Source organism: Hemitrygon akajei, chromosome 4, assembly GCF_048418815.1.
Source record: "Hemitrygon akajei chromosome 4, sHemAka1.3, whole genome shotgun sequence".
Classification (NCBI taxonomy): domain Eukaryota; kingdom Metazoa; phylum Chordata; class Chondrichthyes; order Myliobatiformes; family Dasyatidae; genus Hemitrygon; species Hemitrygon akajei.
In genome coordinates, this window is record NC_133127.1 from 90,314,269 (window position 1) to 90,331,301 (window position 17,033).

Consider the following 17,033-nt stretch of genomic DNA (forward strand, 5'->3'; position numbering starts at 1 on the left):
ACAGCAAAATATACACAGAACCAATTTAAACCAAAAAGCCTTGATAACTTCCTTGGGAGACATTACTGTCCTGAGGCTTTTTTCAGGTTTTTGGCTAGGCACTGAGTGGTAGCAAACTAAATTTTCTTCGAGCTTGACAAATAAATATTTGTGTACTTTGCAACAAGATAACAGGAAGAAACCTAACTTCTTTCTATATATATGTACACACACACACTCAATATTGAAAAGGGTAATGGGCAAACTGATGTAACAAAAGATTGACAAATTATTGTGATTTAAAAAAATTAGGAATTCTTTTTCAAACATTAGCAGCAATTTTCAAAAGACTCCTGAAGCAAGAATTAATCCCTTTTTGGGTAAAGCACTAGATGTTCTATTATTTACGCTACGAAAATAAAACGAATAATTGCAGGCCCTTAGTTGAAGGTCAGCTGTGGTGAAGTTACAAGATTCTGAACAATCAGTTGAACAAAAGTTACTACTGAGCACCATCAGTCAGTTGCAGAAGTTAAATGTTGTCCAATGAACTCAGATGAACCTTCTGAGATGACATCAAACAGGGCAGATAAAGAAGTATCTAAGGGAATTTGTGTGAACTTTGAGAAACTACTTAAAATTAACACAATGAAAGTGGAGCTGAGGACAACCTTTACTTGGAAGGTAGGAAACAGTGGGGAAAATGAATGCATTTAAATTTGGCTGAAAGGTATTTCTTACATTGGTGCCTCAGCATTTCCCTGACTACACCAAAGACTTGCTGATACCACCGAGTGTGGTAGAATTTCAAAAATGTGATGGGAATGGTAAATGAAAAAGAAGCACAGTCTGATTGAATGGGTGGGGGAAAACTAGCTCAAAGTGTAAAAGGATCTACTTGGGACAAAGAAACAGGACAGAAAATGAAAAATGACCACGACCATAATATTAAGGATAAGGAGCAAAGACTTATGAAGGAGCAGAGAGATTTAGGGGACCCAAGCAGAGAAATCATTAAGAGCAAGTGGATAGACAAAACAAATTTAGAAAGGATAATAGAATACTGATCTATTTCTCAAAGATACTGAAATACCATCATATTATGGTTGCTCAGAGCTCTGTTCTATTCAAATCCGTATGACTGTATTCAGTTGCACGCTCTCCACTTCAAAATATTTACACTGTTCTTGGAATGCATATATCCAACAGCAAAATAGTACCATAGACTAAAAATTCTGACTACTAGACTAGGGCTGTATTTCCTTGATTATTTGTACTTTGAGATGATGCTGCTAAACCCTCCCGACCTCTCTTTTGAACTACAAATGGCAGTAATTATTCTAATACTGGCACTGTTAATGCAGCTTTGTCCTAGCTCAGCCTTGATGGGTGTTTCAATGTACATGCAATACCAGGAAGGGACAGATATTTCACTTTTTAATTCAAGTGTTGAAACCAATTTTGAAACTGCTATCACTATTGGCCTTTTCTCCTCGGAGCGACGGAGGATGAGAGGTGACTTGATAGAGGTGTACAAGATAATGAGAAGCATTGATCGTGTGGATAGTCAGAGGCTTTTCCCCAGGGCTGAATTGGCTAGCACGAGAGGGTATTGTTTTAAGGTGCTTGGAAGTAGGTACAGAGGACATGTCAGGGGTAAGTTGTTGTTTTTTTTTTTTTTTTTTTTAAAACGCAGATAGTAGTGAGTGCGTGGAATGGGCTGCCGGCGGTGGTGGTGGAGGCGGAAACGATAGGGTCTTTTAAGAGACTCCTGGATGGCTACATGGAGCTTAGAAAAATAGAGGGCTATGGGTAAAGCCTAAGTAGTTCTAAGGTAGGGACAAGTTCTGCATAACTTTGTGGGCCGAAGGGTCTGTATTGCACTGTATGTTTTTCAAACTTTTTGTTGTTTTTAAATAGCTCAGTTGCTCATTTTCCCAGCTGCCTGCACAACAGAAGGAGGGCATACAAGACACTGGAAAGGCTTTAATATTAAGGAGGTCTCACCCATTTTGCTGATCAGGGCTTGCAGCAGACTTGGTTGCTTGCTTCGTCTTCTGTAGCCTTTGTTGCTATGGAGGACAAAGACTAATCAGTGCATCATCTTTGCAGACAGAATACTATAGCTTGATTTGCAAACCGGAACCCAGAGGAACAGAAACAAAATATATACAATTGTTTACATGTGATTTTACTCAACAGTTTTTATTTGGAATAGATTAAATATTAGACAGTTGTAAAGGGCACAGAAAAGGTCAAGAAAATTTGAAAGTTTCAAAACAAAATCATTAATTTTCATATTGCACCTTGGAACGAACATACTAAGTAATTATTCACAGAATTATTCCAAACTTACACAACAACATACACAAAATGCTGGAGGATCTTAGCAGGCCAGGCAGCCATCTATGGAAAAGAGTAAACAGTTGATATTTCGGTCAAGACTCTTCATCAGGACTGGAAAGAAAGAGGAGAAGTCAGATCAAGGTGAGGGAGAGGGTGAAGTAAAGAGCTGGGAAGTTGATTGATGAAAGAGATGAGGGCTGGAGATTGAGCACCAGAGGGAGGTGATGGGCAGGTAGGAGATAAGGTGAGAGAGGGAAACAGGAATGGGGAATGGTGGTGGGTAGTGGTGGAGGCAATTACCAGAAGCTCGAGAAATCGACGTTCATGTCATCAGCTTGGAGGCCACGCAGATGGAATATAAGGTGCTACTCCTCCAACCTGAGCGTGGCCTCATCACAGCAGTAGAGAAGGCTATGGACTGACATGTTGGAATGGGAATGGGAATTAGAATTGAAATGGGTGGTTATCAGAAGATCCTGATTTTTCTGGCAATCAGAGCATAGGTGCTGGGTGAAGCGGTCTCCCACTCTACATCGAGACTCACTGATATACAAGAGGCCTCAATGGGAGCACGAATACAGTAGATGACCCCAACACAGTTACAGATGAAGTGTCACCTCACTTGGAAGGACCGTTTAGAGCCCTGTACGGTAGTGAGGAAGATGCAGAGGCAGGTGTGGCACTTGTTCCGCTTGCAAGGACAAGTACTAGCAGGGAGATCAGTGGGGAGGGATGAGTGGACAAGGGAGTCATGAAGGAGTGATCCCTGTGGAAAGTGGAAACGTGTGGGGGGGGGGGTGGGGAGTGAAAGATGTATTTGGGGTAGGATCCTGTTGGAGATGGCAGAAGATATGGAGACTTATGTGCTGGACATGGAGGCTAGTGGGGCAGTAAGAGACACTCCCCTTGTGACTTCCTTGCCCACTCAACTTCCCAGCTCTTTACTCCTTCACCCTCTCCCTATTTTACCCATCTCCTGTCACCTTCTTTCTCCCCTCCCCCTCTCCTGGTTTCACCTACCACCTTGTGCTTCTTCTTCTCCTCCCCACCACCTTCTTATTCTGACTTCTCCTCTTTCTTTCCTGTCCTGATGAAAGGTCTTGGCCCGAAACGTCGACTGTTTATTCACTTCCATAGATGCTGTCTGACCCGCTGAATTCCTCCAGCATTTTGTGTGTAGCTTTGGATTTCCACCATCTGTAGATCTTGTCGTGTTTGTAGCCCAAACTTACACTAATCTTGCCTTTCTCTTTCTGCATATTACTGTTTTGTGGCTACTTCAGGAATTTATAGTTCCACTTATGAAACACAGAGACAGATTTATGCATCAATCAGAGGAACAGACAGACATAAGACATTGAAATTATGTTAGCAGGTATTGAATTTTGACTTGCACTATAATCAAAAACATTGTCACTCAGCCCAATGCTGAGATAAGTGGTCAGGAAGTTGGTTGGTTGGTAGAATTTCGGGATTTTAGGGGAGTGAGGTGGAAAGGTTAAAGCAGTGGTTCCCAACCTTTTTTTGGCCATGCCCCCACCTAATCACCTCTAAAATCCTGATGCCCCCTGTGGTGATATATAATTCTTATTATTCAAAAAGTGAACTCCTATTCACCTGGAGGAAGCCTAAAAGACCATTAACTTGGTTTAAACAAGCTTCCAAAGAACATGGCATTCATGAAAGAGAAAAATAAAAGAACCAAAGGACTGTTAAAGTTCTGAGGAAGAAATTACTAAGAAATTGTAAAAAAAAAGACCATTAAGTGATATTAAAATAATAATAATAAGTAAATAAAACAATGCCGATTCGTTTCTACAGCATACAAAGACAGATACACCGTTTAAAAGAGATGACGCAATGTACACACCTTCACACCACCAAGAACCGAAAGCTACTACAAAAAGCAGCATTGGCGCGACCTCGTACGAGTTTCTTACGCGTTTGGACTTGTTCATTCGTTCCTTCCTACATCAGTCAATTCATTAATTTAATTATGAAAGCCATTTGATGGTTGTAATGATGGTGATACACTATATATACAGTACATACGCAATTACACATGTACATACACACAAGTGTTTTTATGTATGCATAGTATATACACATATGTATTAACTCGCACACACACTCATACTCACACAGACTTACTAGAAAAAATTCACTGTTAATAACTCATTCTTGAATTGCCCCCCTTAAAAATCAAATTACCCCCCTGTGGGGCATATGCCCCACGTTGGTAACCACTGGGTTAAAGGAAGAATTCTGTAACTTCGAGTCCACAAGGTTAAAGGAATGTTTGTTATAAAGGGGTATAAGGGTGGATGACACACAAAGGGCCAGGATTAAAGGAATGCATAGGTCACAGTCATTTGTAGGGCTGGATGATGTCACAAAGAGGGGTAAAGCCATGGAGAAATTTGAACACAAAGATGATACCTTTGTGATACAGGGTGCCAACATAAATCAGCAAATAACTATATACAAGTATTCTTTATCAGCTGCAATTCCACTTGTGTTACAGTATGCAACATCTGACTAATTTATCATGAACAATGATTTTCAATATTAAGGACTGATTATCAGAGAGACAATGGGTTAAAATAGAGACGGCAGAAAATGTGCTTTTTTTTTTGCAAAGTTGAAGACAGAAACCAAGTGGGACAACATCGGAATGGCATGGAGATAGCAGAAGCATGGATGAGGGTCCCAGCATACATGAATTGCTTCAATCAGAGGTGCAGGAAGACCAGCTTAATTGACAGGGAATGTGGTGCAGTAAAGTTCAGTTCATGGTCTGAACTTAAAAAGTCTGGATCAGCTAAAATATTTCCAGGGAAGTTGAGTATTGGCTGAGGTTTAGTTGCTTCTTTAAATTGTTTTTTTTTTAGGTTCATCAGGATGGTTTTGGGGACAAAGGGAAGAGCTAAGGGGTCAGGTTAGGTTTTAGGGACAGGGATATGGGGGAAATAGAGGTTGGGCCAGAGTCTGTCTCCACTCCACGTTTGATGGGCAGCAATGAGGATGTGGGCCATCCATGGTCAAATGTCAGCTGCCAGGCCAGCACAGAGTAGATGATGGACCCAAGCTGCCGGGTGGGTGCCGGAGTAACAAATTCTGATTAACAATGGGGGTCACAAGTTGGTGAGTTGAATTTGAGGCCTAGTGTTCAGGGAACCATTGTCTGCAAGTGCAGAATTTGAGGGCTAGTACTTAGTGATTGATGCCAAGGATCGAGGCCCAAGGGTAAAATTGGAAGTCTGGCGAAGACTATTGGCCGGAGCGGACTCTACGAATCCATGGGGAAGTCAAAGACCAAAGCCTGCAGGCCTAAGTCTGAGTCCACTGGAGGCCTGCCATGGAGTTAAAGGACTGAATGGACATGGGCAGGAGGGAGAAACGAAGTTTGTTTCGCTGTTGTTGTTTTGTTGCCTGTTGTGTTCTGTTGAGCATTGTGGGCATGGTATGCTGGCACCAGAAAGTGTGGCAAAACTTGTGGGCTGCCCCCAGTACACCCTCTGATATGTTGGTTGTTAACACAAATGACACATTTCGCTGCATGGTTTCAATGTACACATATAAATAAAATTGAATCTTGAAGACTTGGTAGTAAGTGAACAAACAATACATCTTTAATCTGTCCATTGCATAAATGGAGAAACTTGGGGCACACCTAGGACTGGATGTCCCAGATGTGCTACACACTTTCAGTCAAGATGGGGGTGAGCTGTGATACCCGATGCTGTGACTCAGATTTTTTTGTCTATAACTACAGTTTTGGGGGCAGCACAGGGAATTAGTTGTCAGTTCAATGTTTGGGGACAGGGATGAAAGAGAGGAAGAGGTCAGGAGCAGTAAATGAAGAGCCAGTGTCAGGAGCAGGCGTTCAAGTCAAAATGGCACCAAGCTGCAATGTCTCATGTTGTGGCTCAGATTTGGCTGTGTTTTTAGGTTTGTACAGATATTTTGGGGACAGCGTGGGGAGTTAGTGGGTCAAGTTAGGGTTTATGAAGTGAGAGTGAAGGGTCGGGGCAAAAACCTGTTTCCAAAGTCAAGGCCAGAACACCCAGTGGCAAGCACCGAAGATACCAGTGACCCCCAGAGCCACTGGGAACCGGAGGTCTATGCGAGTCTGGACTTCAAGGCCCAAAGCGCTCCACAGACTAGGGTTAACAATGCCAGAGGTCAGCTGGTTGAGGTACAAAGTTCAAATCTGATCTGTGAGTCCTGAAGTCAATACCAAAGGGCAAAGTCAAAGTTTAAAGTCCAGAGCTTGCCGAGTCTGGAGGTAGAAAAAGCCTGTAAGGTTGAAGACCTAAATTGGCAAGCCCGGAAGTAGAGACCATATGTCTGCAAGTCTGAGGAGGCTACGGATGGCCGGCGGGGGAGGGGGAAGGGACTTCATTTGCTACTGCGATTTGTTCTGTGGTTGTTGTGCTCTGTTGAACATTGTGGAAATGCTTTCTTGGTGCCAAAATGTGCAGCAATATTTCCAGGCTGCCCCACCACCTCTTTGGGTGCATTGGTTGTTATTGCAAACAACACATTTCACTGTACATGTGATAAATAAATTTGAATCTGATGGGGATTTTGAGGTAGTTGTCATCATTGTACATCTCAGCTCAGATGTTGCCATTGGATTGTGTCAGTAAACAGTGGAGTGCACAAAGGAGAAAGCCATATTAGATCTTCAGGAGCATTAAAGAGGCTGTGGAGTAGAAGTGGAAAGATTCTGTTGACTTAAATAGACAAGAGAAGAAACAGATAGAGACTAAATTTTATTTACTTAAAGCAGTTTCTCTCTGGAAGTTCAGTTCTTTTTCTCTCCTGCCAGGTGCATTTCATTATTTGTAGACTATTAAACTTCAAAATTATTCCCTTAGGTTATTTGCACAGAGGCCTAGAAATCCACTCACACATGGAAATAGATGCTGAAGTGAAGCTGCCTGTGGGATTTATGCCATCTTTCCCAGGTTTCACTTACACTAGATTTTCACATGCACCCATTGCATAAATCTGTGCGCACAAGAGACACCAGTCAATGTTTTCCCAATGATTGCACAAACTGCAATAAATTTTAGGAATTTGAATTCTGCTCATTAGTGAAACTGCCTTGGGCTAATTTATGATGGCACCTTAAAGTGCAAATGTTGACCGTCGACACATTTTGTAATGAAACACACTCTCATTCTCACTGATCGTGGGGCCCAGCCTGAGGCATGTTCAGCCTAATGTGTGGAAAGGATGTGACACAGCTCCATTTCCTCCTGTGAGCTCCACTGTCACAGAAACACACTCAGCAAGTCTGATTCACTCCTTGCAATAATGAAACTGTTGAGTGCACTTGAAGCAGCAAAAAGCAGTTCCAGTACTGTCACAACATCGGCATCCAACCATGAAAAGTGCAGACTTGCATCACAAAAATCAGAACAAATCTAATTTCTGCCTAAACTGCTTACTCTTAATTATCTAGGTATTTTTTCTATCAAGCAACAATTATTCACCATGAAACTGCTCACCAATACCCAGCCTGGGTTTCATCATCAACAGCGGACTCTAGACTTCATTGGCTTGGTACAAAAATGAACCAAGGAGTCAAATGCCTGAACTAAGGCTAGAGTGACCATCTGTAGCATGAAAACAATATTTGACTCAGTGTGGCATCATATACAAGTTGGCTGTGGTTGTCAGAGATCAAGCAACATAGCTCCAGAATGTGACTGTAGGACTTACTCAGGGAAGGCCCATTGGCTGCTTTCTGTGAGAAGTGGGTATGTTCCATTCCACATGCAATTCCTCTGCAAATGCCTGAATATTGTCTTGCTGCTAAGTAGCAAGTAATATTGGTACCACAGAAGTGCCACACAATGCTTAATTCAAAGAGGGGAAGATTTTAAATTACCCAACTTGCAAGAACATTATCATTGCCAATCAACATCCTGGTCGGGGAGGGGAGGTCATTAAAGACCAGGAACATATTTGAAGCAACCATAATTGGAGCTATATGGGCAGGTCACAAGTAGAGCATGCTGTACGAGTAGCTCACATCACACGCCAAAGGCTATCCCAGATAAGATAACCCAGTTGATTGTTTTCTTGGTGTTGGTCAACGGTGACTGTGAGCAACCATCCAACAGCTTGGCTTGTAGATACTGGAGTTGTACTGTGTAGCAGGAGGACAGGCAAAGACCCAGGAAAGACAAGATTGCTGCAAAATCCACCATTTACTGAGCATCCCTAACTGGCTCTGCGGTGTAAAGGGGGAACATCCTAACCAGCTACAGCACCTGTGGTGCGAGAACTCATAACAGGGGATGTCAAGATTATCAATTAAAAATACAGTTCAGTGACTTCAAGTGGCTCCTGGATTATACACAATTACATTTATAGCAGTACAAATATACCACCAGTTTTTTTTGTTGGTTCACTAGTACAGGTCTGTTTTTAAGTTCTTCAAATATTCTGACCAGTGGTGGAATGTCAGTGAAACGTTTGTCATTGTAGGTCAATACTTGATTTCAGTGCGAGTTGAGGCAAAATGGAAGTGACCGTAAGTACATCTACATCACTGAAAAACCTTTAAGTATTGTGGACTAGATATTTAATCACCTAGCTGATGTTATTTCAAGTGTATGGAGCTGAATTGTAGCACCTCTCGCATGATGAAGCATTCTGTTCTGATTTTCTGCATGTAGCAATGATGTCAGTCTGCTTAATTCAATGCACGATGATGACCTCCTATAAAGAAAGTAGGCTTTGCAGCTTTGGAGTTGTACATAACAATTAGAAATCAGCACAGCCAATATTGTTCTGGTGCAATCTAAACAAGATGAGATCTTTGATCACTTTAAAAGCTTATTGTAAAGTGCAGATGTATTAAATATGGTCCATCAACAAAATATGGGTAAAGGCTTTTTCAGCTGAGAAACCAAACAGGGGCTTCATGCCCTCACCTCCAACAGCTTTTTCTGCTTTGCTGCCCTGGCTGCTTCACGCTGTGCAGCATAAAATGCTTCTTCTTCTATCCTTAACTGTTCCTCTTGTGCAGCTAACTGCATATGAATGAAATAAAAAAAGGGTTAACAAAATGATAAACCTCTCTAGAAAACACTTGAGCAGTAGTACAAATACAACGCAAAATACATAACATAACCAGAAATTAAAGTGAAGGAATAAGATGTTTTAATAAATGGTGGGGGGGGGGGGGAAACAAAGTTAAACAAAACAATATCCTAAAATATTGTGGAATATAGCTCATGTCAGTTCATAATGCACAAATACATGATTTTTTTTAATTTTGATAAGAACATGGGGGTCCAGGAAAGAGTACCAACAGTCAGGGGCAAGATGCAGGCTGGCGGCTTAGGGAAAAGGTCAGAGACTGAATGCATGAGGGGGAGAGAGAAAGCTGCTCAACCCTTGGGGTAGGAGAATTTCTGTGGCTGGAGGGACTGGGTTCGATTTAGCCAATGGCGGATCAAATGGGGGTGGGGAAGAACAAAAAGGTCGTCAGGACAGGTGATGGCAACCAAGAGGTGCAAGCGATATCAAGATAAATATCAGGATTTACCTTTGTGTCGTTCCTGTCCAGCAAAGCATTAGGTGTATTGTGAATGACCAGTGATTGACACTCCGCATAACAACATTATTTAATTCTCACCCAGTGCTCCGAAAGGAACTCTACAAGGCGGAAGATCCCTTTTTGATGTACATCAAACTGACAAATTGTTACCATGTTCACTTCAGGATATGTCTATCTTCAATCATGGAATGTGATTAAATTTATATGCAAATATGTTGCATTCCTATTATTTGTTGCACCAGACCTTTTTTGACATTTATTTCAAGTATCCATTTGAGGAATAGCTCTTCCTAAACACCTTATTTATTTCTAGCTTCCCAATTGTTTTTGCCAAATTATTTTAAATTTAAAAACAAGAATTTGATATCTGGATCAATTTAATATTAATTGCCTCCGTGATTCAGAAACTTTTTTGATTGTTGGAATCTTGTTCATAGTGGGGTCAAAACAAGCTTTTGCAACCACTCTTATAGGACAAGTTTTAGCCTCATTTTATTATGTTGCGCCCTCCCAATGTTCCCTTTCACAGTTCAGCCAAAACTTTACAGAACTCCAGATGGACAAACCCCTTCTCATATAACACCATTCATTTTGTTTTGAAATCTTTCTCATTCAGTGCAACACAGTATTTTATTTGTCCTTTTCAAAGCAGCAATTGAACAGATTTGCCCCTGAATTCAATGCTTTAACAAATAATTGAACTATCCCTACTTTTTCTTCACCAGCTAGTCAATCACCCTCAAATTTGGCAGGAAATAGAACAGTTGGAGGTAAAACAACATTCACTGTAAATTTCAGTGTCACCCATTATGGCATTGGCTAACAGAGTCATAATCATAGTGGCTTGCCTGACTTGCCTTCTAGCATCATTATCCCAACAGAGAACATGTAAAGTTGCATTTAAATATAAAACTAAATAACATCTTACATATTCCTAAATTATATATATATATATCTATATATATAATCATTTTAACTTCAATTTATCTAATAACTTCAAAAGATATTCCTGGGGGCAGCTTGCTGGTTGATCAGCAAGAGAACCAATATGCCCAATTTTCCATGGTTACACTCTTCACAATCTAAGTGGAAGATACCAGACAGCAGTCCATCATATATTTCTACATTTAACAGAATTTGAATTGAGATTATTCAACTCTTACGAAATATTAACAGTTATAAAGAAAACGTAAGGATTATGTCACAGAGCAATCTAGCATGGACGCACGCCAACAAGCCCTGAGCTCAAGTAAACCACAGCTGAATTTCAGTAGAGTCCATGCCCTTCTCTAGCAATGGATGGACGGGTGGATGGATAAATCAACTTATTTCTTGCCAAGTCAACAAAACCTGGTCTCTCACTTATACTGACAGCAGACATTTCTCAATCAGCTTTAGAATGGTGCTGAAAGGTGCATGTGGTTGCTATTCAGCTAACAAATTATGCAAAGTCAATTTGTCCTCCAATTAAAACTAGGACCATTATTACATCTTATATATTCCATGGCCTTTACGCAAACTCCAATGTTTCTTGGTTTTAAGGTTCAAAGCAACAAAAAATGGTAACTGGAATATTTGAAAAGATCTGTTATGGACTAAATATACAGCTTACCATAAGTTCTGATACAAATTTTGGCATAAGTATTTTAAAACATATCAAAATTATAAACAATTTATATATGTAAATACTCTAATTCCAAAGAGCAATCTAAATCATCTGCACTGTACCTCAGACTGGATCTGTGTGTCCACTGCCGCTTGCTTCTGAGTAAGTGCATCATACTGCCTATCGTGAAGGATCTGAACTTCATCTTCACTAACTGGTCTGCAAAAATTGGAACAGCAAAAAAATGTGTTGACTGACAGACAGAAACACTGTAGTTGTTGACAAGCAACACAACAAAACACAAAATGCTCATGATAATGTTTGTAAGATTGTGTGTGCATGAAGTTCTTCTTTACAAACTCTACAAACCTCATCCTCAGTCCCACCACCTCCCCCCTCCCCTCCCCACAAACCTTTTGTCTTGCCTCCTTGTGACAGGATGTTACATTGATGTACTGTGGCCACTACAAAAATTGTTCCTCAAAACCCAACATACTTTATGGGGCCATCTTGACAACACAGATGTGATGTGTGTAGGCAGCTACTGCCAAGTACCAGAATTTTATCACATAATTCAGTTCAAAAAAAAAAAATCCTTTAACAAATTCCCCACCAAAGATTGTTTTTTTTTTGTGTGGACCACCTGACTACATTCTGGCACTACATTGTAGTACCCATTTAATGCCCTCTTCTTTTATGGTACAAACTCCTTACTTACCTCTGGTTGGATCCTGGACTTTCAGTCTGTAAATAACAATTTTAAAAATTCATTAAAAAATTCAGTGTTTAAGCAATTATTGGTCATTTTTTACAAACAGCTTAAGTGGTTATATACAAAAATTTTATCTCCACCAAAACACAAGTACCTCAAAGCTTGTAAAGACTTCCCCATGCAGCCTGTAGCATTAACACTTAGGCTGAGTGAAAACTAAAGGTATAAAAACATTTTCATTTATGAATTATTTTACATCAACTAAAGGACAAATATCATCCATTACTTTGAAGCCTAAATTTAGATGGTTTGATTTAACCTAATAACCATTTGTCATAATTGTACAGTAAAAAGATCTTTAGAATGCATAGTTTTACATTTTATATTGTTAACACACCACAGTTGATACAGTTCTAGGCATGAGTACGAGGGATTCAACATGCTGCTGAAGTTTACAAACAGCCCATTTCTTGGTCACCAATGATAGACGAACAGTGGAAACTATAATTAACCTATGGAAAAACTTCTTTGTATTATGTTAATTGATCATTATTTTGTTACCCAGGATACCAAAAGAGATTTGCCAATTATCAGAGATCTTCCTCATTTTATATGTATATTTGAATTGAATCAATGAAGGACAGAAGTAATTTTGAAATACAAATCCAAAACATTATCCACAATTAGCAAAATGCTTTAATACACATTGGTATATTTAGGTTAAAAAAATGATTTTCCCATTAAAAGGCAACAGAAACTATATTAGGAAATATGGATCACACTCCCCACCTCCCCCCCCCCCCCCATGCTGATTCCCAATCACAAAATTTGACACAATGACAACAGTAGCTCCTTTGCCATTTCACAGGTTCACATCCTCTAGTACAAAATTAGATTTTCAATAGTAATCTCAGTTCTGGTGAAAACACATCCATGATACAGTTACACAATGATGGCCTGCAATACAGTGTGTCAGATTTCCCAAGAGAGCTGAAGCAAGCCTACCTCATCACTCTCCACCAAGTTCTCAAACTGCAAGGAAACAAAACAGTGTGATTAATTTTAGATTAGTGTCATGTACCACGAAGTGATGCTTTTGCTGATACGTGCCAACCAATTGGAAAAGGGCATCAGACAAGAGAACGGTGAACTTAGAGCAACTGAAAAGCTATGGCTGTTTCAGAAAAATGTGCGAAAAGGAGTATTTTTGCAACCAATGTTCCTTCTTGAAATTTGTGGCTTCAAATTCACTATGACTATAACTTTCACAAGATTCGAATACATGTTATAAGCATTCACTAAGAGTAAGGATGTTACATACATTACACAATGCATTTCCCCATAACCACATCTGCAAAAAATAAATGGGGACATCTATCAAAGGCTCTCCAATGTGCTGCTTTAGAATTTGTACAAGGTCTATCAACAGTGACCCCTAGTGAAGGAAATCATTATAAACAAGGGATTCTACAAATGCTAGAATTCCAGAGCAACACACAAAAATGCTGGAGGAACTCAGGTCAGGTAGCATCAAAGGAGGGGAAAAAACATCAACAGTTCAGACCAGGACTCAGGATTTTACTATTTCATGTTTGGCATATCTTAAGTGCAGGAAAGTGGTTGCTGCATAACTAAGTGCTTGAACTAAGTTGATAGGGGTGGCCTCCATTGGCCTCATAGTCATAAAGACATTAACATTGTCTCTGCTGTTGGGGAATCATTCATAACTCTGCTACGATTCAGAGCCTTCATTTGAATCTCCAGGAGTAAATGGTGACAAAGTAGTACTTTGCAAATAAACTTACTTTGAACTCTGAAGATGAAATACAAGGGTAAACTAGCAAATAATAAAAGATTCCAAAAGTTGTTTTTTTTTATTAAAAAAAGATTTATGAAAGGCAACAGCAGGCATTGGAGAGGCTGAAAATGACGTTGGAAACTGAAAAAATTTGCATCTATTTTCGCAATGGAAGACACCAGAAACATGCCAGAAATTCAAGAGTCGGGGGAGATATGAGTGCAGTGTCCATTACCAAGGAGAAATTGTTGGGGTAGCTGTGAGGCATGAAAATGGATAAATCACCTGGACCAGATGGTCCAGAGTTTTGCAAGAGATAGCTGGAGAGGTTGTGGAAGCATTTGTAGTGATCTTTCAAGAATCACTGGAGTCAGGGAAAGTCCCAAAGGGCAGGAAAATTGCTAAAATGACACTGCTGTTTTAAGGGAGAGAGGGAGGCAAAAAACAGGAACTTTTAGGCTGGTGAGCCTGACCCCTGTGGTTGGTAACGAGTTTTGAGTCTGTCATTATGGATGAAGCTTCACAGAACACAGAAGCACACAAAAAACAAGATTGAATCTGCACAGTTTCATGAAGGGGAGATCTTGCCTGACAAATCTGTTAGAATTCTTTGAGGAGGAACAAGCAGGGTAGACAAAGGAGTATGAGTGGATGTTATTTACTTGGAATTTCAGAAAGCTTTTTATAAGCTGCCACACAAGTTAAGAGTCCTGCTACACACACAAAATGCTGGTGGAACATAGCAAGCCAGGCAGCATCTATAAGGAGAAGCACTGTTGATATTTCGGGCCGAGACCGTTCGTCTGGACTAACTGAAAGGAAAGATTGTAAGAGATTTGAAAGTAGTGGGGGGAGGGGGAAATGCGAAATGATAGGAGAAGACCGGAGGGGGTGGGATGAAGCTAAGAGCTGGAAAGGTGATTGGCGAAAGTGATACAGAGCTGGAGAAGGGAAAGGATCATGGGACGGGAGGCCTCGGGAGAAAGGGGGGGGGGGGGGGAGAAGCACCAGAGGGAGATGGAGAACAAGCAAACAACTAAATATGTCAGGGATGGGGTAAGTAGGGGAGGAGGGGCATTAACGGAAGTTGGAGAAGTTAATGTTCATGCCATCAGGTTGGAGGCTACCCAGCTGGTATATAAAGTGTTGTTCCTCCAACCTGAGTTTGGATTCATTTTGACAGTAGAGCAGGCCATGGATAGACATATCAGAATGGGAATGGGACCTGGAATTAAAATGTGTGGCCACTGGGAGATCCTGCTTTTTCTGGCGGACCGAGTGTAGGTGTTCAGCGAAACAGTCTCCCAGTCTGCGTCGGGTCTCACCAATATATAAAAGGTCACACCGGGAGCACCAGACGCAGTATACCACACCAACCGACTCACAGGTGAAGTGTCGCCTCACCTGGAAGGACTGTCTGGGGCCCTGAATGGTGGTGAGGGAGGAAGTGTAAGGGCAGGTGTAGCACTTGTTCTGTTTACAAGGATAAGTGTCAGGAGGGAGATTGGTGGGAAGGGATGGGGGGGGGGGGACGAGTGGACAAGGGAGTCGCGCAGGGAGCAATCCCTGCGGAAAGCAGAAAGGGTGGGGAGGGAAAGATGTGCTTGGTAGTAGGATCCCGTTGGAGGTGGCGGACGTTACGGAGAATTATACGTTGGACCTGGAGGCTGGTGGGGTGGTAGGTGAGGACAAGGGGAACCCTATCCCGAGTGGGGTGACATGAGGATGGGGTGAGGGCAGATGTGTGGGAAATGGGAGAGATGTGTTTGAGAGCAGAGTTGATGGTGGAAGAAGGGAAGCCCCTTTGTTTTAAAAAGGAAGGCATCTCCTTCGTCCTGGAATGAAAAGCCTCATCCTGAGAGCAGACGGAGGAATTGTAAGAAGGAGATAGCATTTTTGCAAGAGAAAGGGTGGGAAGAGGAATAGTCCAGGTAGCTGTGAGCTCTTTAAGAGTCTTGCTGAAGGGTCTCAGCCTGAAATGTTAACTGTACTCTTTCCCATAGATGCTGCCTGGCCTGTTGAGTTGCTCCAGCATTTTCTGTGTGCTGCTTTGGATTTCCAGCATCAGCAGATTCTCTCGTTCTAGATGAGTGTCCATTGTGTTAACGATATCAGCTGGACAGAAAACTGGATGACTTGCAGGAAGACTTGGACAGGATGAAAGTGTAAGCAAAGAAGTGGCAGATGGAATACCATGTGGGGAATAGTGGGGTTTGCACTTTTGTAGGAAGAATAAAGGTCTGGACTATTATCTAAATGGGGAGAAAGTTCAGAAATCAGAGGTGTAAAAGGGACTTGGGAGTCCTACATAGGGATATCCCCAAGATTAATTTGTAGGGTGAATCACTAGTAAAGAAGACAAATGGTATGTCAGCATTAATTTCAACAGGACTAGAATATAAAAGTAGGAATGTACTGTACTACTCAGGCTTTAAAAGACCAAATATTGGATGTTGTGAGCAATTTTGGGCCTTGTCTCTAATAAAGAATGTGCTGGCCCTGAAGAGGTTTCAGAGGCGGTTCACAATAATGGCCTCTGGAATTAAAGGTGTAAGAGCCATGCATCTATTTTCTGTCCATTGGAGACATGTATCTATTTTCTGTCTGTATTGTACTTTGTGGTGTATTTTGCTAACCTTTCATGTGAGTTGGTGTGTGGTATATGTATTCACTCTAAGTTGGTTTTGTCTACTTGAGAGGGGGGTAAGGCATGAGTTGACATTTTTTGGTTGACCGCTAATTTAGTTTGTCTTAGTTATGCTAATTGGGATGTTATTGGAACACCAACTAGATCGCTGACTTAGCTTAAATACACTAGTTTGACCACTAACTTTGTTACTTCACTAGTTTGAATGCCATATTGCTAATTTAGTTTCATTAGTTTTTTTTCCGCAAAAAGATGGTTCATCTTTGCTGGCTTTGTAATAAAGGATCTAAAGTACCTGTTTTGACTTTGGAACTTAGTTATTTTTGAAGCATATCATACAGTATCGATCCCCCGGCTTAGTCT

At 41.0% G+C, this 17,033-nt stretch overlaps 1 protein-coding gene across 2 annotated transcripts in view; it reads right to left on the reverse strand.

The window, feature by feature from the left end:
* The window catches only part of ap1ar (adaptor related protein complex 1 associated regulatory protein), a 98,372-nt gene that overhangs the window by 28,695 nt on the left and 52,644 nt on the right, over positions 1-17,033 (reverse strand). Inside the window, exons 3-7 of one of the 2 annotated variants that reach the window (XM_073043046.1) lie at positions 13,231-13,257; positions 12,232-12,257; positions 11,636-11,732; positions 9,279-9,377; positions 1,987-2,051 (exon numbers count right to left, since the gene is read on the reverse strand). In XM_073043046.1, coding sequence (XP_072899147.1) covers positions 1,987-2,051; positions 9,279-9,377; positions 11,636-11,732; positions 12,232-12,257; positions 13,231-13,257 — 314 coding nt within the window. The remainder of the gene's footprint in view (positions 1-1,986; positions 2,052-9,278; positions 9,378-11,635; positions 11,733-12,231; positions 12,258-13,230; positions 13,258-17,033) is intronic. The other variant, XM_073043047.1, reaches the window with a different exon arrangement.